This window comes from Cheilinus undulatus, linkage group 11 (assembly GCF_018320785.1).
Source record: "Cheilinus undulatus linkage group 11, ASM1832078v1, whole genome shotgun sequence".
In the NCBI taxonomy this organism is placed as follows: domain Eukaryota; kingdom Metazoa; phylum Chordata; class Actinopteri; order Labriformes; family Labridae; genus Cheilinus; species Cheilinus undulatus.
Window position 1 is genome coordinate 31,192,156 of NC_054875.1, and position 23,716 is coordinate 31,215,871.

The 23,716-nt window shown below is 40.2% G+C and overlaps 2 protein-coding genes across 4 annotated transcripts in view; one reads left to right on the forward strand and one right to left on the reverse strand.

The window, feature by feature from the left end:
* The window catches only part of LOC121516965 (dedicator of cytokinesis protein 3-like), a 92,742-nt gene extending 80,693 nt beyond the window's left edge, over positions 1 to 12,049 (forward strand). Inside the window, exons 43-54 of one of the 2 annotated variants that reach the window (XM_041798427.1) lie at positions 2,478 to 2,564; positions 2,694 to 2,873; positions 2,961 to 3,044; positions 3,156 to 3,272; positions 3,453 to 3,577; positions 6,100 to 6,235; positions 6,360 to 6,441; positions 7,902 to 8,017; positions 8,452 to 8,536; positions 8,622 to 8,744; positions 8,934 to 9,016; positions 9,275 to 12,049. In XM_041798427.1, the coding sequence (XP_041654361.1) occupies positions 2,478 to 2,564; positions 2,694 to 2,873; positions 2,961 to 3,044; positions 3,156 to 3,272; positions 3,453 to 3,577; positions 6,100 to 6,235; positions 6,360 to 6,441; positions 7,902 to 8,017; positions 8,452 to 8,536; positions 8,622 to 8,744; positions 8,934 to 9,016; positions 9,275 to 9,889 (1,833 nt within the window). In that variant the 3' untranslated portion in view covers positions 9,890 to 12,049. The remainder of the gene's footprint in view (positions 1 to 2,477; positions 2,565 to 2,693; positions 2,874 to 2,960; positions 3,045 to 3,155; positions 3,273 to 3,452; positions 3,578 to 6,099; positions 6,236 to 6,359; positions 6,442 to 7,901; positions 8,018 to 8,451; positions 8,537 to 8,621; positions 8,745 to 8,933; positions 9,017 to 9,274) is intronic. The other variant, XM_041798428.1, reaches the window with a different exon arrangement.
* A 5,686-nt stretch (positions 12,050 to 17,735) lies between these two features.
* The window catches only part of pcbp4 (poly(rC) binding protein 4), a 77,967-nt gene continuing 71,986 nt past the window's right edge, over positions 17,736 to 23,716 (reverse strand). For both annotated transcript variants that reach the window (XM_041798348.1, XM_041798349.1), the window contains exon 14: positions 17,736 to 18,688. In XM_041798348.1, the coding sequence (XP_041654282.1) occupies positions 18,343 to 18,688 (346 nt within the window). In that variant the 3' untranslated portion in view covers positions 17,736 to 18,342. The remainder of the gene's footprint in view (positions 18,689 to 23,716) is intronic.

Genomic DNA, 23,716 nt, shown 5'->3' on the forward strand with positions numbered 1-23,716 from the left:
GCCTTTGTTTATATTGATGTGGGATTTTGATATCAGCTGATTTCCCAGTAAGACTTCTTTTGTTTTTTGCAGCATCCATTGTAATTTTAACTCACAGAAGTCCCTGCCTTAACTGCAGGTGCATTAGTCATAATCACTGCAAAATGATGTAACGTGGCAAGAGGAAGTTTCTGAATTCATGACGCAGAGGCCTGGAAGAGAACACTGCAGTAGAACAAAAGACAAATGCATCAAGTTATTTATTTAATGCAGGACTTTTGTGAGCAAAGGCAAAGCAAGTTTATTAGTAAAACACCATTCTTACATTAAGCAGTTCAAAGTGCTTTATAGAGTGCAAAACAACATGTTGGGAGCACTACAAGAGACTTTATTTATAAAGCAGTCTTCTAACATATGAATCACATAGCCATATAAATAAGACCCAAACATTAATGACATATACAGAGCATGTATAAAAACCTGGTAAAGAACGATGCAACAAAGCCTGTGGTTAAGAAAAACAGACTTTAAAAGATGATTTAGAAGAGGACTGAGTTAGCCTGAGATCTGCAGGCAGGGAGTACCACTGCTATGGGGCCAGAGTTGCTAAGGCTCAGTCACCTTTCAAGATCAGCTGAGTTTTTGGCACTATGCATAGATCCCTATCAGGTAGGGGAAGGGTAAGAAAATCAAAGGTAAGAAGAAGGGTTCAAAAACAAGCAATAAGAGCTTAACAACTATTCTAAAACTCACAGGTAGCCATCAGTGTGTTAAAAGTACGTTCTGTAAATCATGTAACAAAACTTGCTCTGCATTATTCTCCAAGACAGTAATTTTTAAATCGGGGTTCCTTGAAGGGTTGCTAGAGGATTTAAGGGGGTTTATGGCAACCTGGAGGGAAGATGGAGAGATGTTTGAACTAAATTAAGAAAAAAAAAAAACAAATTAGCACTATTTGTGAAAATAACATTATATGAGTCTTAAAGATGCTACTAATCAATACAAAATTAGATCCAGTGGTGTGTGCTCTAATTCTGGACCAGTCTTTCAATAAAAGAAAACAAACACCAAAAGACATATGGCATGTAAATAATTATTTCAAAGGATTAATAATAATCATAATAATCATAATAATCATAATAACTTTATTTGTATAGCACCTTTTAAAAAGAGAGGCTTACAAAGTGCTTTGACAATAGACAGCATTACAATTAAGAAAGCATCAAAACACAAGGAAAGAACATAATAGGAGGGACAAAACCCCAACAACAGAAGATCCCATGAACACATAACCCCAGTATCATAATCATCCTGGTTGACACATTACAAAGCCCAGGAACATGTCAAATAAAAATGCACCATAATATCTAAGTAGGTAAAAAAAACCATCAATCAATAATAAGATAATTAAAAAAGCATTTAAGAGTTGTATGTTTAATTTTCGGGTCTTTGCCACAGGCCAGCAGGTCCTTGGCATGGCAAATTTTGGGAACACTCACAATATAACTTTAAAAACCAATCCTGGCCTAAGAGAGCAGGCAGGGGGGCAATCATCCCCTCCATGCCTTAATGTTTAAAAAATTGCTGCAAAAGTGACCTCTCAAATGCCCCCAAATGGACCACATATGTCAAAGCACTCTTTTAAGTGCCCTATGAGTGGACAAAATTTGACAAGGTGCCTCTGAATCAACATCTGAGGCGGTAACTTTTGGCTAAGTGCCTGAATTAGTTCCATTTAATTGACAAAATATAACAAATTTCCCTCAAGGATGCCTTTCAAACAGACAACACATGATGAATTACCCCTACTGCCCCTCCAGTGGACAATAAGTGATAAAAGGACCTCTAGGGTTTCCTTTCCCTGGGTTTGGTGTCCTTTCAGTGGTTGAACATATGGGGGAATATGCCCAACATTTGAGAAAATGTAATTAAGTGCTATAAGTTCCTTAGTATAAAGTCAGTTTTCACAAACATCCTCCCTTGTGTATCTCTGGGAAATCAGTGCTATACAGTTCATCATCTGTTTTTACAGAGTTCTAGTAGATGTAATAATGATAAAAAAATACTAAGTCTTATCCAGATGTTGTAACTGTTTCATGTGAGATGTTTGACTTTTTTTTTTTTTGCACTGGTGCCCCACCGCATACATCAGGGTATCCTTTTTCCCATTTCTGCCCCTGCCCCTAAACATCCTGAGTCTGCCACTGGACTGACTATAACTGTGGCATTAGAGACCTGGACCAGACATGACCCTGTTCTATAGTTTCTTCTGACACACTTACCTAAATCTACAAAAAAAAAAAACACAACAGGACTTGTACTCCTCTGTGAACTGACCTACATGCTGCAGTGTGACACCATTCTGGGCTAGTCTCCACGGTCTGGTTATTTTTCCTTTTTACCTACAGTCAGCGCTTTACTGGACTTTCCTCATGTTAACAGAGGTAGTTGACAGCAGACTGCATAACCCCTCTTATCTCTCACTTCTTGTTTAACAGAGTCTGTGGATTGAGAGAACGACCCTGATCCTCTCCCGTCCTCTCCCCGGGATCTCCCGCTGGGCTGAAGTGGAAAGAAGAGAAGTGGTGAGGAGCTCAAACATTCATTCTCCATCATCTCATGCTTCATATGCTGCCTCCAGAGGGACGCTAGACAGCTTCCTTGAGCTCTCATAAAACAGAATGATCAGGTTAAAGGAGTGTATTTATTTCCAGGTGGAGGTGAGCCCTCTGGAGAACGCCATTTATGTAGTGGAGAATAAAACCACAGAGCTGCGCACTCTGATCAGCCAGTATCAACACAGACAGCATCATGGCAACATCAACCCGCTCAGCATGTGCCTAAATGGGGTCATAGATGCTGCTGTGAACGGAGGCATCTCCAGATATCAGGAGGTAGACAGAAATGACATCGCAGGTTCACTGAATTCTGTTTATGATTGAATCAGTGCTAATCTTTTGACTCATCTTCCTCTACAACAGGCCTTCTTTGATAAGGACTACATCAGCAGTCACCCAGAGGACACGGAGAGGATCACACATCTAAAGGATTTGATGCAGGAGCAGGTCAGACTCACCTCCGAATTTCATTAAATGCAGAATTGCAGGTGATGCTGACTCACATTATTATGTTGTAAACACCCTTGTGGAATTTTGTCTTCTGATTTAAAATATCAGGTGCACATACTGGGAGTGGGGCTTGCTGTTCACGAGAAGCTGGTGCATCCAGAGATGCGGCCTTTGCACAAAAAGCTTGTGGACCAGTTCCATATGATGAGGACAGGATCACATCATGTGAGTCGTCCAATTTGTGACTCAGTCTTACATGGATCAGTTAGAGCTGTTCAATTTTTTAGTGCTGCAGGCAAACAGGCACATTGCTGTTTTCATGTTCTTGATACAGATTACTCTATGTTTGAGTGGGAGTGTTTAAATGCATTCAATTATTCAGAGCAGTATATGGTTGGGTCTCAGCAGGGTGTACCCGGCGTGGATCGATTTGGCCCAGCAGGCTGCCAAGGCGTCAACTCTCCCAGAGGCATCCTCTCTTCACACAGCCACATGAGCCCTGAGAGTGTTCGTCTCATGCACAGACACAGGTCAGCCACAGACACAAAGACAACATTAGTGACCTAGACTGTCACACAGGAGCCAATCAAGTATAACAGAAGTGACACGTATATGTTAAATTTCCTTCACTCCCCTTTATTCTTTTCTTTGTGCGAATAGGAAGGGTTGCAAAAAATTGAAGCCCCATCTGAGTGAACAAGGGCATAATTTTCAAGCCATTTTATGGCAGCTGCCATAGAAATGCTGTTGTATGATCAGTCTAGTCACAGATGGATGCAAATGCAGCAGATTCAGGTGAAGCTGAGGTGTTAGGCTTCTTGACAAACAGCTACATCTTGCAGGACTGCTGTCATATCAGCAATGCCCCTAATTATGCCACCCTAGTATGGACCTGTCCCCTCTTGAACCCTGTCTTAAACCCTCCTCATAAAAGCCTGGGGGTCATAAGGAACACAGATTTAAAATTTGACCAGCAGATATATTTATGTGTGAAAGCCACCTTCTTCCATCTTCAGCCTTTGTCTGAGGTTAAGTTTTATTTTTATTACCTCCGCCAAGGAGGTTATGTGATCCGGTGGGTTTGTTTGTTAGTTTGTTAACAACATAACTCAAAAAGTCATGGACGGATTTTCAGGAAATTTTCAGGAAATGTCAGAAATGGCATAAGGAAGAACTGATTAGATTTTGGGACTGATCAGGATCACCATCTGGATCCAGGAATTTTCCAAAGGATTCTGTACTATCAGGAGATAGTGCTGCACTGTTACCACTTTACACCAGGAGATGGCAGACATGGGTAACTTATCCGTTTTGGAGGTTATAGAGTTTGAAAGATGCACTCCCGGTCGAGGAGACGATTCGGAGCGTAACAGAGAGAAAGACAGCGAAATGTAGCGAGAATACTCACAATGCTGGGAGGAATAGAGGAATATTCACCCTCTGCCATGACTTTCACACGTAGTGAAGCCAATGCTTTGCCTCACCGTGTCCCCACCCCACCGGGGAGGGAGTAATCAGCAAATTAGATTTTGGGAGTGGTCCGGATCACCGTCTGGATCCAGGAATGTTTTTAAAGGATTCTTCACTATTGGGAGACAGGGCTGATGGCGGAGGTCTGCGCTCTCTGAGCCTTTTTCTAGTTATTAAATGATTTTATTTTACAGAACTATGGTAAACTTTCTGCTGTTTTGAATATACTTTTTAAAATCATTGATTTGATTTGATGCATAACTTGTAGCCTTCTTAAAACCAGAAGGGATGAGTCATAAAAAAGGCATTTTTTGAACCATGTAAACATGTTTCATGGGGGGGGGGGGGGGGGGTGCTTCCAGCCTTAAGTAGACACTCAAGGATCAGCAGTTTTTGCACTTCTTCATTGCCTAATTTCTCAACCATGGAGGTTGCTTTTTGCATAATGTAGAAAAAGTATATATGTAAACAGTATAGTTCTTTTGTGACTTCAATAGTAAGTGTATTAGCCTCAGGAAATACTCACAAGCCCCTTTATTGAGAACCCGGTCAGGGTACTAGCATAGATGCAAGGCTATAAATACCATCAGAGTGCAATATGCTGATCAGGTGAGAGGGATCTGGCTGCAGACTGTAGTTCTCAGACGCCCCCTCTGGCAGATGGCACATCTGTCAGAACGGAAATACACACTAAAACTTTCAAAATAAACTCTTGATTAACTTTAAGTTAGGCTACGTTAAGGGTTAGGATACCAAATGCTGAAAGTTAACAGCCTGACAAAACCTGATTACAAAACTTTAAATAAAGAAGATTTAACAGTCTGCTTACAGGAAAAAAGCTCATCCTCCATGAAAACACTCTAACGCAGCTGATGCAGCTTATGTAGCTCCATTGGCTACATAGATTATGTAGCTACATAGCTAACATAGCTAAATCCAAAGCTTACAAAGCTCATGAATATCTATACTAATGAAGCTATGACACTCGTATCAGCTACATAAGCTACATAACTGTTATCTACATAGCTTAGCTAGCTACATCAGCTATAGCTATGCTCGTCAAAGCTCACATTGTTAAAGCTCATGTTTCTAAAACTATCTAAGCTACACTGGCTAATGTTATGTTTATTATGTAGCAAGTGTAGCTATGCTAGCTCTAGCTAAAGATAACAAAGCTAAAGCAAGCCACCATTCACTAATCTACGTAACAAATGTTCAAAGATTATTTAGCTGACACCGTGGAGTAATGGTTGTAAAGTTGGTTACATTTCCTGGTTGTGCAATATAAAACAGCACATACAACAAACCAAACTTCTATTAATTTTGTTTTACAAATTTAGAATTTAGAGAATATATATTAATCTGGAGCTCTGATAGGCCTTTAGCTCAAAATGCTAAAACCTCCAGGATAACCACTAAAACTGCTCAAGATAATGAGAAATTTTGCATTTCTCCAAAAGTGTTTGAAAACTGGTGCATAAAATATAGCTTCACACACCAGCAGGCAGACTCTCACACAAACATCACACACAAGCATACACAGACACAAGATCATATCTCTAACATGATCTCTGTCCTGCAGCCCCCTGAACCTTCAGGGTTCAATCCGTCACTCTTCCTCCTCCCTGTCGTCTCACACATCCAGCGAGGCAGGAAACCTCGTTATAATGACAGATGGCCTGATGGGGGAGCACCCTGAGGACCCCTTACACATGCAGGTAAGGTTTGAAGTAAAAAAATACCCTGATATGAATCTGCCAGAGCTGATGACTACCTAGAGTTCATTATAAACTTAATCAGCAGCTTCCTGTCTGCTAAACTTAACTAAATTTTCTTTTATAGCCGAGCCCCTCCTCCTCCAGCCTGAGCTCAATCCGCTCTAACTCTTCCCAGATTATTAACTCAGCCCCCTCGAGTGCCAGAGGTAAGTAACACAGCCACTCACATGAGAAGAATACAGACTGAAACAGTTATTACTCTATACTGCTCAACCTCTAAATGTATTGCATAATATTTATCTCTATGATAATTCCAGGATAAATGCATGTGGGGGTTCCTCAGAAATAATACAATGCCGATAAAAAATATTCACCCCCTTGGATGTTTTACCTTTTTATTGCTTTTATAAATCAAATCAATCATGGTCAATACAATTAGGCTTTTTGACAAAAAACAAGCTCTCCAGTGTAAAAGTGAAAACAGATGAAGAAAACAGAGTAATGTCAACCAAACAAAAACATTCAATTTAAAATAAATGATTGGATAAATATTCACCCCCTATAAAGTGACTGACCCAACTCAACAGAGGTTCAGCCATTTGGTGTAAGTATTTTCACAATTAGTGAAATGGAATCACCTGGGTGCAGTGAATGTCTGAAGAGATTGTAGTGTAGACACCTGTGTCTGGAAGGTCCAGTCACTGGTTAATCGGTGTTCCTGGCTACCATTACACCATGAAAACAAAAAAACACTTCAAGCAACTCAGAAAAGTTATGAAAGTATAAGTCATGGGATGGTTAAAAAAAACATTTCCAAGGCACTAAAAATTCCCAGAGTTCAGTTAAATCATTCATCAAGAAATGGAAGGAATATGGCACATGTGTAAATCTGTCTAGATCAGGCCTTCTTCATAAACTGAGTGACTGTGCAAGGGGACTAGTGAGAAAGGCCACCAAGACACATATGACTACTCTGAAGGAGTTACAAGCTTCAGCAGCTGAGATGGGAGTGACTCTGCATGAACAACTGTTGCTCAGGCTCTTTACCGCTCCAAACTTTATGGGAGAGTGGCAAAGAGAAAGCCACTGTTGAAGAAAACTCATTAAATCTAGACTAGAGTTCATCAAAAGGCATGTGGGAGACTCCATGGTCAAGCAGGTGAAAGTTCTTTGGTCTGATGAGACTAAAATGGTGCTTTTTGGCCATCAGACAAGATGCTATGTTTGTGGGACATCAAACACTGCACATCACCACAAACACAGAATCCTTACTGTGAAGCATGGTGGTGGCAGCGTCATGCTGTGGGGATGCTTCTCAGCAGCCAGCCCTGGAGGGCGTATAAAGGTAGAGGGTAAAATCAATGTTGCAAAATATAGGTGAATCCTGTGGGACAATCTTATTCAGTCTGAAAGAGAACTAACTTATTTTACCTTACATATTTTTATTTAATTGACCTTACTTTGAAATTAGTTTTGTTTTGTTTTTTTTTTGTAAAAAAAAAAAAAGCCAATTTATGTCAATCATGATTTATTTATGAATCACTGAAAGGGTAAAACATCAAAGGGGGTGAATACATTTTTGTCACTGTAGGTATCAAATGTGTATAATAAACACGTCTCTGTTATGTAATGAAATGTTTTTTTCCCTCATATTTTCCTTGTCCAGGCTCTCCATCATTACCTGATAAAGCCAAACATAACCGTGAAGTGATGATACTGTTGCCATCTCACCGTGAGAGGGCCAACAACACCATGTACTACAACATGGCAGAGAACGGACAGGTAGGGCACATCAGCAGTACTGTTATGCAAATCCAATGTGCCAAATGTAGCATGTGAAACATGTGGTGAGTCAGGACCCAAAAGTGGGTTGCAAAGCCATTTTCAGTGGTTCAAGGATGTGGGCTTGTATGTTGTGCTTTTATTTTGAAAGACATGTCCTCGTCTCTTTATTCCGTCATATCTTTTGTTCCATCGCAAGTCCACAATGCACAATTTTTCAATAAAAACAGCTGGTTATGATTAAGAAATTTAAGAAATTTGGGTCATGATTTGTTGTTTGATGATGGTATAACATTTAATTGGATTATTTTTGCCATGATATCCGAGCACTCTCACAGCATTATAAAGCGGAAATTAAAAAACTAAGAAATTATTCTTTTTAACTTGAAAAAAGTTTGCCAAGTTATGATGTCTCCCTCTGTATCTGCTGCCAGAACAACCACATGCAGCGTGCCTTACTACAGCAAGTTAGCCCCTGTAAGCCGTGTGCTGAGCCTCACATGAACTTGCCAGAGAAAGGTAACACCAACAGTCATGTATAAAGAATTGTTTATGTGACATGTTTTTAGCTGTTTATTGAAATATTTTTGTGTTCCCTCTCCAGTCTTTCCTAACACTCCCAATAGCTGGGGTCTGGATGGAGAGAACAGGGAGCAAGTGTCCTACATGCCTCCTTCAACAGGAGGGGGGATTATGCCCCCAGTCCCACCCAGGTCCTTCCCACCAGGTAACTTTGACTTCAGTTAAAGATTTAAAGAGGAAATTGGTTTCAGAATTACTTCCCCATTTTGACCTGCAGGTGCCAGCTTTCCAGATATAATCCAAGGCTGGCTTTTTAATGCTATTCTAGACTTAAACTTAAGAACTTTTCAGCTGTGTTCAAGCAGTTTATTGTCTCTTTGATTTTCTTTTTCAGGACATTTCCTGATGCACTGTGATGCGTATCACCACCAGAACAGCGACCCTCCTCCTGCCCTACCAGTCCGTTCACTTAGAAAGGTACAGACATCAGAGGGATATTATATTTATAACCACTACAAGACAAAGACTTTATGACAAAGCTCTTCAGCAAAGAGTTTATAGATCTTTGTAGGTTTTCAGAGGTTAGGTTAGGTTTGTAGGTTACAGATTGTTTACTGCACTGATTTATTGGGTTCATCTGTCCCGTCTTACATACAGTATGATGTTCTCCTGTTCCTCCTCTTTCTATTCTAAGAGAATTACACTCATGACACCAACCTTTTTCTCTCCCTCCAGTCTCCTCTCCACCCAATCCCCGGCTCTCCCACCAGTCCTCAGTCCGCTTTGGGTGGCAGTAACTCCACCCTGTCGGGCAGCGCCAGCAGTGGCGTCTCCTCTCTAAGTGAAAGTAACTTCGGAGGGCAGTACCCAGAACCAGGCCCCATCAGGAACGACGCCTTAGAGCCTCTCCCCAGCCACCTGTGGTCCCCCCCTGACGAGTACCTCTCCTCCCCTTACCTGCACATCCACTACGGCGGACCAGAGCTTGACCCGATGGACCCTGTCCGCCCCTTCCACTACCGCAGCCCCACCTCGCACCCTCACCCGCACAACCACCCTCATCCTCACGCCCACGCTCACCCCGGGATGGACACGCACTCCCACGGGCCACCCCCACACCACCACCCTCCCACTCACGGGCCTCACCACATCCCGTACCGCCGGCCTCAGCCTCCAGCCGTGCCACCCAAACCCTACCTGAGAGAGGGCTGCATCCCCGAGGAGGACCTGCCGCCTCAGCCCATCCCGCTGCCTCGCAGGATCTTCCACTCCCCTCACGGCCACAGAGAGGAGCCGGGGAAGCACCCATGGGAGCAGTGCATCAACGAGGAGCACGAGGAGACGCAGTGATAAGGAAGCTGTGGCTACATTTCATTTAGAGCTTTCTTGTCTTCTTGCCTTCATGTGCACTGAGTTTACAGAGCGAGTGTTGTGTAATCAGCTGACCCTTCTCGCTGCACATGAGGGCACGAAGAAATTAATGTTGAAATTAATGTGAAATCTTCAGAAACTACAGGCACAACTGCCCTCACTGCTCCGTGTGGCCTCTTACACAAAAGAAAACGATGTGTTGAACAGTAACACAGACTAACTTTGTTCAGAATTGATATTGATTGTACACACTTGTACAACTTGTCTGTGAGCATGTTTTTCATTTGAGAATAATACGACAACAGTTTTGTGAAATACGACAACCGTGATCACTTGATCCTAGGTGCAGTATAAGCTCTGAACTCCCTTAATTTTTGCTTTTCATGTCATTTTCACAAGAGGCTACGCCACATGGTGATTACTCACAGTGAAGTGACTTCTCTGCTTTAAACGCTTCATATATACGAACTCTTATTTTATTTTGATAAATAAACACAAAATACATGATAGTGTTTTCAAAAGGCTTATGTTCATTATGTTTTTTTCAAAACACTGTTAAGTGCTCCTTAATAGTGAATCATATCAAAAGGCACACTGTAACACGTGTTGCTGTCGGGCTGTCATAAACCACACGTCTCTAAGCTTGGACTGTCCTCTTGGACCGGCATCTTATGGGACATGAACTTCAGTCAGTGACGATTTCCCCGTCCGTACTACGCGTACGACAACCCACGTGAATGTATTCAGACGAGATGTTCTATTTGTGTTGCACAAGCTGCAATGCTGGTTTTTGTTCGAAGTGCTTTAAGTTCAGTCTCTGTTGCAGAAGTGTCTGTTTGTCTCTTATGTGTGACAAAGATATCTCCAGAAGGAAAAGTGCGGACACGACAGGATGAAACAAGAACTCTCCACACCTCCACCACCTGCTGGACGCTTTTAGCTAACATCCACTCAGCTCTCTCCCTCCTCCTTCTCTGTCTTTTCCCCTTCTCTGCATGGCTGTCAGACCAGTTCAAGAAGCGAGCGCTGCATCTGGACAGCTGCAGCGGCCTTGAGTCGCGTTTGACAACGCCGTCTGGACATCCCCCATCCTGAGACGAGCCCCACTCAGACATCTTTTGGAATCGCCTAACTGCCTTAAGTGCACTCAAATGCAGTTTGACCTCTCATCCGGACTGTGAGAAGCTCATTTAGCGACAGCCGCTGTCCTTTTCATTCTGATCACTTCCTGAAGGAAAAAAAAGATATCTACCTATAGTGATGTTTTTGTATGGTTCTGTCCCGCTTTGGTTACAGATTGTTGTTCGGTTCGTAGCGCTTACATAACTTCTTCTGCCTGCGGCTCTTTCTCAATCACCTTCTGTTGTGTGAAAACTAAAGATGTGCTTCAGAAGATCTGAGCAAGAGGTTTTACTTTTTGTGGAGCAGACAAATAAGAAGAGCGCTCTTTATTGTGACGAGTGGGTTTTGGAAGGATATAGCTAATATTTTAACAATTACTTGTTTTCCTGGTTGTTGTTTTTCTTTTGCAGGTGGATGCTTTGTGTTACCGTACATCAAGTTGTCAGCTGACTAGACAACATCTATTTTTGTATGTGAGATCATCAGTTGTGTGAACATATTTCAGAAACTGGAGGAGGCCCAGGTACTGCATGAGCTGCTGTACTGTGTATGGAGACGGACCTGAGCTTAGATATTAAATACAGTATGTGAGGATCTCTTGTGAGCTTAGCGGCGTTGAGGATGACTAAAGAGATGCTCAAATATAGGTACAATAGAATTTTTCAATGTAAATTCTGTTATTGTACATACAGCAGTATTGTGAAATATTTTTGAGAATTATTGCAGAGGCCCCAAAAAGGTTTATTGTTGTTTTGTGTATATACATGTACTCCAGAGATCAATGTAATTGATAAATATCTATAATCAGTGTTTGAAAAAGGACAAAAATCCATTAGACTGTGGCTGTCTCCACCGTTCTTGACTTTGAGTCCTCTCATATAAATACTTTATACACTTTTCAATGTGCTTTCCTGTACATATGGTGTTAGCATGATCAAACAGTGTTTGGTTGTAAAAGTGGTTTTCCTACTCCCATAACTGCTGTGGTATGGAATTCATTAACGATGCCAAACATTAAAGACAATCTTTTATCAGCTCTAACTCCTCCTCTTTTGTGTTTCATGTGCCGTTTGTGGAGTGGACAGCAGAGGGCGCTTTCTGTCTTGGAATAAAGAATGAGACATCAGGGATATGAAAATGCTGACTGTTCTCATGTGCAGTTCAGGAATAATGACGTTTCCTTTATACACGCTAGATTTATTGATATAAATGAACCGAATGACAAGTAGAAGAGAATTACAGAGAGCGATGACCTGATTATGCTCCTTCCCCTGTGCTTTAAAGGGCTTTATAGTGAGGTTCAGCTTTTTGTTGGGCTGTCAAGCCCAACTGAACTGTTTTTGTTCACTGTCAGCCTCTCATAGTGTTGTTTTTAGCTCAGAAGAGCTATTTTTAGCAGTGATAAACCTTTTTAAATGATGAAGTAAAACATCTGCCCAGTATCAACGGGAAAAGCTGGCAACTAGCTTGTGATCACAATAAAGCTTTCAGCCCACGAGGAGCAATGTATTTCACTCAGGAGAAGAAAAAGATAAAAATAGACCAAAAATAACCACAATAATCTTAATATTTTAGTTGCATTTTGAATTTTCATTATTTTGCAGTTAAACCTGTTTTAGTCTCATTTTATCTTAAACTAAGGGTGACTGATTCCTGTTTTGATGCAGACCTGCTTTTATTTCGAAAGAAAAAAAGAATAAGTTCTGTCAGGCTGGAAATTATCCCAACCTTGCTTTATTTTGGAAAGAACTCAGGAAGCTAAGCCACATGGAAAGGAACTACAAGTGGTCTGGGTAGTGGACTTCCTGTTTCCATACAAATCTGCTTTTATTTTGACAGAAAATAAAGAAGTTCAGGGAGATTGAAAATTATAGCATGACCTTAACATGTAAAAAGGAACTTGCCATAGACTGGGTTGTTGACTTCCTTTTTTGATACTGACCTGCTTTTATTTTGGAAGAAAATAATGAAGTTCAGGTAGATTGAATATTATGACATGACCTGAACCATGATAAAAGGAATTTGTTATGGGCTGAGTAATTGGTTTTCTGTTGGGATCCAGACCTGCATTTATTTGAAAAGAAAAAAGGACACACTGAAAGAAACTTGTAATGGATCTGTTAATGGATACAGATTTACCTTTATTTTGAAAGACAATAATGGAGGTCAGGCTGATTAAAAATGTCACACATTTTAGCCATGAAAAATGAGCTTTTTATGGACTAGGTTATTGACTTCCTGTTTTGATATTGACCTGCTTTTATTTTGAAAGAAATTCTGAAAGTTTAGGCAGAATGAAAATTACGACATGGCCTTAACCATGGAAAAGGATTTTATTGTGAACTGAGTAATTGACTTCCTGTTTGGATCCAGACTTGCTTTTATTTTGAAAGAAAAAGGAAGCTCAGACACATTGAAGGGAACCAGTTGTAGGTCACTCGCTGTTTGGATACAGATATGCTTTTATTTTGACAGAAAATAAGGATGTTAGACAAATTGAAATTATCACATGTACTTAACCTTGGAAAGAGAAACTTGTAATAGATCTGGCAATTGACTTCCTGTTTTATACAGACCTGCTTTTACTTTGAAAGATGATGAGGAAGCTCAGGCAGGTTGAAAATGATTTCACTACCTGAACCATGGAAAAAGGACCTTTTTGCTGAAATTGTGCCGAAAACGCCAATAAAGAATGTGATAAATATGTTTTTCTAAATCAGTGTACTAATTATGGACCTTAAAAATGAAGATTAATGTGTTCAAGTTAGCTGCCCTACTTGAAACATATTTTAAAAAATCGTCACTGAGTTGGGAGCACAGATGGTTGAGTGGTTTAAAGCACTACCCATGTATGCGGGTGGCCCAGGTTCAAATCCGGCCTGTGACACTCTACCACATGTCTCTCCCTACTCTCCTCCCTGTTTCCAAGTCTATCCACTGTCCTTGCTCTATCAAATAAAGGCATGAAAAGGCCCAAAAAAAAATCACCACTGAGGGTGCATTTGCCATGATCCCTACTCTCAGTGTTAGTAAGTGAACAGTCAGAAGATTTTAAGTCATGCAAAATATCTCAGTGAGTTCATTTAATTAAAGATACCTTTCTATGATTTTGGTAGTTTGTTCAAATATCTAAAACCATGTGCAAACTCTCTTTGAATGTATAATGCAAAAGAAATGAGAAAAGAAGTAAAAGGAGGGTAAAAACAAAAAGGAAAAGCACCTCCAGTTTGTGTAGGAGCCCTAAAAGAACATGCAGCAATGTATTTCATTTCTCTCTGTTTCTCATGATAGCCAGGACATTTCAGCTGTAATCTCATAATATCAATTTACCATAAAATCTGGAATAGAAGTCAATCTCATACATAATGATGCAGTCTTTTCTTGGAAGTCTACCAGAGGGGAAGAAAGGTTTTAACTCTCTTTCCAAGTGAGGATTTTCATTGTGTTCAGTAAAGTCCACAACATGCAGTTTATGTGCAGTTCTTTCATTACCATTTGCATTCACCATGTGGAGTTTACAGTCCTGCTATCTTCAGATAAAGCAGTTAAGCTCGGTCTCTAGTGATAGTTGTGAAGTACAGACCCACAGTCCACTTCCCAAATCAAACCAGCACTCCACACGCTTTTTTATTTTTATTAGTATACCAACTTGAAATCTTAATAAAGGCAAGAAACTGTTAGCAGCCTGGTCTTCACTGGCATGTATCCCAGGATAAGGCAAAGACCTGGGGTGAATTTTCAATTGGTGTAAGGCTGTGTGCAGTGGGTGATGATGATAGCTTGCAGTAATGTTGGTGCATATCTCAGCATTTGATGTTCAGTGGCATAGCCAGACTTTTCTGACTGGGTTGGCCTAACAGTGGCAGCAACTTGCACAGGGGTGGCCTCAAAGTATGTGTGCTCACATTCAGGACTGAACAACATTTATTTACCCTTTCTGATATCACTGAACAAATTGAATTAAACAAATAAGACTAAAGTATCATACAGGTGTTTTATTCCTGTGTATTCTAACTTTCAAAAGCAATTTAACAGAGAGACTATATACCTTAAGTCCTCTTAGCTTTATTTTTAACAAATTAAAATAAAGATGCCCAAATTCATAATTTCAAATATTAGCAAAAGCTGAAGTGGGGTGGCCACTCAGGTGGCTGATCAGATTTCTAGAGTGGCCACCCTTGGCTACACCCCTGTTGATACATTGTTTTAAGGACATCTTATCCTCCAAGGTCCCTGCATGTACATATTAGGTCAATATATCTTAGTGTTCCTAAAACATAGTTATTTCGGCTATTAGTTCTTTTTTTTAAGTTAATTGTCCAGAAAGTCAATTCAAGTTCAAGTATTCTTTTTAAATGTTGGGAGAATTTGTTTGGGAATTTTCAAGTATTTTCATGGCAATTCTGGGGATATGTGTGTATTTTTGGCATTTTCATGGAAATTAGAGAAATGTATTTTTAAGTTATTTATTTTTTATTTATTGTACATTTGTATGTCTGATTTTTTTTTTTTTTTTAGGTTTAGGAAATGTATTTAGCTGAGAGAATGTGCTTGGCTTTCTACTTCAGTTTCTGTAAAACATTCAGGAAATGTTTTGAGATATTTTGGGATACTTTTTATGGAATACTTAAAAAATGTGTTTTCAGAATTCCACAGAAAATTTAGGCAATTTCTTTGAATTTTTTGGGAATTGGTATGAATTTTGGAATGGCAAATTTCCAAGAAATGCAGAACTGTAAGTGAATTTTTTTTTTTTTTTTTGTCTTAAAAAAATCAATCATCAAAATGACTCCACTGTACCTTTTTCAAAGACTGACACCATTTCTGACTGACTGAGGACCTCCCAACAACCGACCAATATGATGACTCAATGCAAAAGCATCTGCTCTAAAACTGATCCAGTGCCTTGTTTTCTAGAATCTTCTGAAAATTTGTGGACATCATTTTTTGTTAAAACTCATTCTGGCTCAAAGAAAAGGCTGAGCTTTTAAACTTATCAGGTCCTACTAAACACAATTAACTGGAAGAAATGAAAAAAGCATCCAAATAAAAGCTCAGATCCCAAGAGGATATTCAGGTTTGACAGCAGTGTCAGGATGGCAATGATGGCCGTTTTTGGTGATGTTAATTGCAGTTGTTTTCTTCAGATCTGCAGAAATGAGCCAATCATCACAGGAAGACCAGCTGTAAAACAGAGTTAAAATATATGGATGTATGCCCCTTAGGGCTTATGCAAAACTGTTCTTAAGTACAGTACTTATGTAAATGCAGCTTGCGTCATTCCTCTGCTGCTGTGCATGTGTGAAAGTGTGAATCATCTTGTCAAACAACCCCTGGGTCCAACAGTAGAGAAAAGAAGACAAAAAGAGTCACCGTCTTGAGTTGCAGTGACAGCTAAGGTCCCTGCTCTCACCATCTCGAGCCTTTCTCTGTCACTAACATCCCACTTTGATATTCTAATGCATCAAAGTTTGATGTATGGTGGCGCAGCCTGGGTGGAAGCTAGACTATAGCTGCCCTTTTATCAACCCTAAATAAGGTCATGTGTTGGAAAAACACACAGATTCTGCAGAGGAATATTATATGAGGATGGATGTGTTTCAGAGTCAATTACAGAAGAGCAGTAATGAGTACTAATGTGGCCTACAGGTGGCACAAGTGACCCAGAAAGACTCCATGAGAAGTAGCTAGAAATAATCTGATCACTGTGAAAATGCAGTGCAACACAGACAGATGATAGATAGATAGATAGATAGATAGATAGATAGATAGATAGATAGATAGATAGATAGATAGATAGATAGATCAAAAGAAAAGGCCTTTCATTCTGCACAGACAGACCTCAAGGCTCCTCGTCATGTTTTAGCCTTGCAGCTCGTTGGACTTCAGCTGAATATCATTGAAGTTGTAGGCGTGGGCTGTGTGCGTGTTTGTCTGTTTGAGAGCGAGTGTGTCTTGGTAACAATGAGGACTGTGTGCACTCTCAGTGTCTCGCAGATCCATGATGCAGTCACAGGAAAAAAAAGGAAAAAAAGAGAAGAGTTAGGATGAAAGGATCCTCGCTGCCTCTCTGGAGGACGATGATGCCGTGGTGCATGCTGATGCAGAAACTGAATTTCATTTTTTACAGCATCACTGTGGCTCCTCTCATTTTCTTCTCTCATTTTTATGCCGTTTTTCCATCTCCCTTACAAACTCCACGGTTAAAAAGTCTCACTGTATTTTGTCTTAAGGGACTTACAGTGGGTAAATTTAGTATAATGATGCTCTCTCCCCACAGACGAGGATGTGATTGGGAGTTTTTTTCACACTTGCATGTGCCTTGGCATGCAGGAGAAGCTTTCTTCTCTTCTGGGGTTACTCTGTCTCATTTCACTGTTATTGTTTGGGGCACAGGAGCGCAATGATTTGAAAAGCGTCTCTCATAAATTTTGGCAAGTAGAATGACAAAGGTGCCATCAGGCCTGTCTTCAAAAAGAAAACAAAAATAACCTGGATCTGGCATTAAATCTCTTTGTGTCCTCGTTTTTTTTTTTTCTTATTTTTCTTCCAAACATGTGTTCCTGTGCAGCTGCTGCTTTATTAATTTGACATTGATTGGGTTCGAATACTCTTTCCGCTGCCTGTGGAGAAAAATGAACAGACTGACATGTTTTTGTGCCGCAGAAAGAAGATAAAAACAAGGACACAAATGCATCCGGAAACAAAGGCTTTTAATAACTGAAACAATACTAATAAATAAAGATTAAACAAGTTGCACATTCAAAATAAAATCCAACAAAACGAACATAACACTGAACAGGAAAGTACAGTACCATAGCACAGATTATTAAAAAAAAAAAAAAAAACTAATCCCCAACCCTCAAACATTTACAAATTTTCTTAAAAACTTCCAGAGGCAAACATAGACATTGTATAAAAGCATCATACATGAGAGCATTTGTCATCTGAGTATAATTTACAAATTTTATTGAAGGATAAATACTTGAAGCTGATCTTTAACCTGATTTGCATGTGTAAGAAGTGACACTTGAACACGTGTACATCAGGTTAGAGAGCAACCTTGTTTTAGTGATCAATAACAGTGATGAGGTGACGATGAAGCAGTCCATCAATTCATGGGAAACTCACAAATTATCTATAACTGTAAATAACTTTTAATAGCTTTACCCACATTTCCATTGGTCTCTTCTCTGTTGGTGCATCATAGAATAAAAGTCAAAGAGCGTCTCTGCCGGCGGATATGGCTACATCAGGCGTTTTGTGGAAGAACACGGCAGCTGTCCTTCGTCTCCAGAGGCGCAGCTGCGTCAGTAGGGAGCGAACTTCTGTCTCTCTGGCTTTTTGATGCAGTTGGCTGTGGAGATTTTGGCGGTGTATGCGGCCAGAGTGGTGTGGGAGGGTGCTGCAGTGACGGCCACGGTGGGGGCCGGGCTGGACAGAGTCAGAAAGGGGACGGACTTCACCCCCAGCAGGCCTGAGAGAGGCATGGCACCGTACGGGGTGCCCAGCACATGCGCTGGGGTCAGGGCGCCCACGGTGGCCAGGGTGGGTGCAGGGGAGGCAGCTGGGGAGGCTGGCTGGGTGAAGGCCATGTTGAGGTCGACCGGAGCTGCCATAGTGGCTGCCTGGGCCGTGGATTTGGCTGTCTCTAAACTATGAGGGGTGGAGGGGATGGAGGAGACATGGAGAAGAGAGAGAATAGAGATTAGAGGATTATACTGTTGCTACAACACTGTGGGAAGTTTCTGATTATTAAAGGGGAACTCCGCTGACTCTACGCAACAAAAATCTGTTAACAGGGTTAGAGCACTCTTGTTAAAAATCATGTGGACTCTGAGTCCTGTGGTATTTCATACATACACAAAACTCCTTACATTACTCAAAATGTTCAGGGTGCATGTGTGAACACAAAAGGCCACATTTTTCACCCCAAATCAACACAGGATAATTCCTGCCAGACAGCTAGTATAAAATGCTCATCAAGGCTACCAAAAGGAAGGCATTAAAAGGGAAACCTTTTTTATTAAAACATCAAAAATTCGCATTTTAGGTAATATTAAGGAAAATGTAAACTGTTTCAAAATATAAACCACCTTGTTTAAAAATGGTATAACTTTTTTTTTTTTTTTTTTTGGTAATGTTTATTTCATGGCACATAGAACCTAAAGCGGTAGTGTGTATAACTGGGATTATACCATGGTCTTGGTGAATACTTGATCCTGATTGGCTCTGGAAATTCCACTGGTGTCCATTAACTTCTGATATATGGACACTGTTTGAACTTCACAAGTAGTTCCAGTCAAAAAATCATTACACTGTTCCAATTTAATGTGCAGCAGCTGTTAGTGTTACTCCGTTAGGAGTAACTATAGCAACCTGAGACAATCATATTTTCTGAGCAGGGAGTACAGTACGCTGCCAGCCTAAGGAGCCTGCGGACCAGCATCAACCGCCACTTAACTGACATAAATAAAATGACAGACGCCAGGTTTAAGACCAGTAACGCAAGACGGTCTTATCTCCTATATCCGATGTACTGGTCTGCTAAAACTAAGCTCTCTATCAGATGACTGTTCATGTTAACATACAGGTTTATAGTCTGATCACAGATGACTCTCAGTCTCACTCGTCTTCATGTCTTTCACTGATAAATCCGTTCAGAAAGTGCGCTGAGCGGACTAGTTTTTTTTGTTCTGTTGTGACTTCATATCTATGGCCCGCCCTATTTGCTGGAGTACTGAATAACATTTACATTCCCTAAGAACGGTATGGGATTGGAATGGCTATTTCAGTTAATAGTCAAGCTCTCAGCCTAAGTTCATAAAAAATAGCATAGTTCTATATATTCAGGTGATCAAACACTAATTTAGATAGGCCTTCTTAAAAATGCTACTAGGCTAAATATCACACACAGCACCTTTAAGTTTGAATTCATTTTGGACTCTCTATAGCCATGCCAGGACCTGATAAAGTAGGATACTACAAAGGAAAGGAGAGGAAAAGGACGTGCATGTGACCCCAACAACTATCCATTCATTATCTACACCAGTGGTTCCCAAAGTGGGGGTCACGAGATAGTAAAGGGCGCAGGATGCTTTCCGAATCACAAAGAGAAATTTCATATTATTTAAAATCATACATTTGATCTATTATTTTTAAAAGTATTGTTAAATTAAGTTCAAATTAAAATCAAAAAGTAGTTATAAAGTGATATTTGTGGTTAGATACTAGTAAAAGTTATTAAAAACTATGTAAAGTGCAAGTTTTGTACATAATTCTTTGTGCAATATCATGCGCTTTACCCTCCTCAATGTAAGATGGAGGTCCTCGGTCTCTGGCGCTGTTATTTTGGGGGTCATGGGCTGAAAAGTTTGGGAACCCGTGATCTACAACAATTGGCCCCATTTTGGGATAAGGGGTATAAGGGCTGGAGCCTATCCAAGCTGGGTACACCCTGGACTGGCCACCAGTCAATCACATGGCTGGCATATAGAGACAAACACGGAGACCAGTCAAGCTCACAGTCCCACCTACTGGCAATTTAGAGTTAAAAAAACATGTCTTTGGACAGGAAGAACATGCAAACGCCACACAGAAAGGCTTGATCTGCCTGGGGTTCAAACCAGGAATATTTTTTCTGAGAGGCAACATGGCAAACCATTAAACCACCATGCATCCCATTACTCTATTAATAACTACATAACCTTTCTCTACTGCAGGTTCTGTGCTGATCTGACCCTGGCCTGTGAGAATGTTAGCCAGGAGGTTAGCACTGATGTAGCTGATCCATGAATTGGAATCATGAAATTAGAAGTGAGGAGGCCCTTTAATTAGGCCTAAGTTGGTGATCAGTGTGATCTCCATGCACGTAACTCAGAAGCTTTATGCTCTTTACTGCTTGCTGGAAAGTTATTTTGCCCTCAGATCTGCATCAATTTTATTCTAATATTTGTTCTAATTGTATATTTTTCAAATATTATTTTGGGGCTTTAAGCCCAAATAAGACAGTCGAAGAGGCACAGGAAATATGAAGAGAGAGAGAAAGGGGAGAGACATGCTTCAAACAGCGCCGACTGACTGACCGGGGACTGATCCCTTAAACAGTGCATTTAGGACCTCCTGAACCAAACTGGTGCTTGTCTGTACCTTTTTAAAATTTTCTATCAAACATCATAGTCAATGAGGAAAGCCTCACTTGAAATGAAGTTTATTGATAATGATAATGGTGATAAAGTACATGCAAAATGTATATTGAAATTCAAAAAACTGTGATTTAGTGTTAAACCCTGCTTCTTTGTCCACCATCTGGATTTTCATGGCATCTGTCTGACATAATGCCTTGCCTCCTGAGGGCGCCACTCTCCTGTTACGGCAGGAAAAGCTTCACTAAAGTCAACTCAGGAAGATTTTCAGGGCAGCTTGAAATTTTCTTTATATTTCCAGGAGTGCATGTGTGAAAGCAGCTTTACTGATGTAAATGGCTCCATTTCAAAATAAACAATACTTTAATGGAGCCAACAGTTTAGTGCCACTGCCAGCTAGAAGGGCTGCAGTATAAATCAATTTCTATGTAGGTTTAAAGGTGACATATACCCCCGTTCCACCCTCTAACACAGTCTTCTGTGGTCTAAATAAAACATCTGTGCAGTTCTGTAATACAGATCAAGCCCAAGAGGAGGTTTTTGACTCTGCATAGACCTACTCTAAACAGCTTTTAAAGGCAAATGGAGGTTTGTCCTCTCTCCCATGGGGTGTCTGTGTGCTTGCATGGCTGTGGGTAGAGATTTACAGGTGGATTTACAGGTTGAGGGTCAGGTATGAGTATGATGACATTTTGTGGGTCAGTAAATACTCCAGATACCCAGATATATACATGCAAAAACACTCAAATTGGCTTAATATGACATATTAAGAAACACAGAAGAAATAAGATAAAATAATTTTTATTTTGTTATTAATTAAATATATTTTTGGGCTTTTAATGCCTTTATTCAGAGAGGAGGACAATAGATAGACTCAGAAATAAGGGATGAAAATGGGGAAGAGGCATGCAGGTCTGTGGCCATGGGGGGCAACCTGTCCGCTAGGCCATCTGCAACCTGAAATTACATTTTTTTTATTGTAGAAATAAAAGCTATTGAGCTTGGCTCAGAAAAGAGAGATCTTAATAGTCCATTGTGTTGTCGACATAAAGGTGAAATGAAGAAAGTCCCATTAAAAGTGGTTGCATATAAAAATAAAAAAAAACCTAACCTTAAACCTTGAGGGACACCAAGAGAAATCTCTAAAATGTTTTGTTAAGGTCATTTGTCAGCCTTGTTATCTATTTGTTAGACATTTCTAGGAGCATTTTAAAGATTTTCTTCCATCCCAATACACTCCAATGACTGCAGCTATGGTTCATGGCCTTTAGAGCCCGAATGCTTTTGACAGATCAACAAAAGAAGCAGTACAGTGTTGCTTGGTTTTCCAACTATTGACAACAGTATTGAGTAGCAGCCGAGGTGTAACAGCGCTGTACCCTGTACTAAAACGTGACTGTATATCTGTTTGAATGTTGTTCTCTGCCAGAAATAGTTTCAGTCGACAGTTTTCTTTCCAGAGAAAAACTTGCTGTCTTCACTTTGAGACTATTTTTACAGAGGAACACAGAGGACTGATAGAGAGCGGCTTCATCACATGCTGCAACAAAAAGCACCTGAAGCTCAAAATCAGCCAAACCAGTGAGCTTGTGATGGATCACTGAAAGAGCAGGTCACAATCCTCCCCTCTATTCCTCGGTTAAAACTTTAGATTATCACCAAATAAGGTTTTTCAGAGAACATTGTGATGGCAGGGTAAAGCTGCCCTTGGCCCTTTTGGATATAAAATGTTACAATTTCATTATTTCATCATGTTGGACATTTTTGAGAAATTGTTATTTCAGGATTTATTGAGTTTTTTTTTTCTTTCCAAAAAAGCATACTTCATGAGCTTTCACTGCTGAGGCCAACAGAATTCAGTCCTTTTCTTATACAAGCTTGAAAATATGCAGTTCATAAAAAGTGCTGTAGAGCGACTGATGATTAAAACTCTCATTGGTTGAGGTGTTGCAAGGTTTTGACATTTTTGGGGTTTGATTAAAACTGGTCCAAGTTGCACCCACTGTACATTCTTTAACTGTCGACTACTTTTTGAAAAAGAAATATTATTGTTGTCATGTATGTTTTATTGACTTTTTGCAGGCACCTGACTCCTATTATGTCACTCACCAACATGGAGGGAATAAAACCTTGTGTTGACATACGACTACTACACATTTTTATCAATAATTAGTCAAGGTGGGCTTGGGAACCAAATAGGAAAAGAAAGTAAAATAATAGATCTAGCTTACTTAACACAAATGAGAAACTCTTTAAGACCAGACTGAAAGAGGCGTTTCTCCATCTACAGCCAGTGATACTGAAGCACACAAAAGCCTTGACGCCCACATAGCCATCCTTCTGAATACCTCTTTGTTTAGTTTCTTTATCAAAATGTCAAAATATACTCATCAGAGAGGTATTCATGTGTGCTTGTTTGTTTTCAATATCTCACTCAGTTTAAAGTCACTGGTAAACTGGTAAATGGAGTCGCACTGTTGGCATTAGCCAAATCAGTCCCTCTGATGAGGCATTGCTAGGATATATGCTGGTTCCAAAA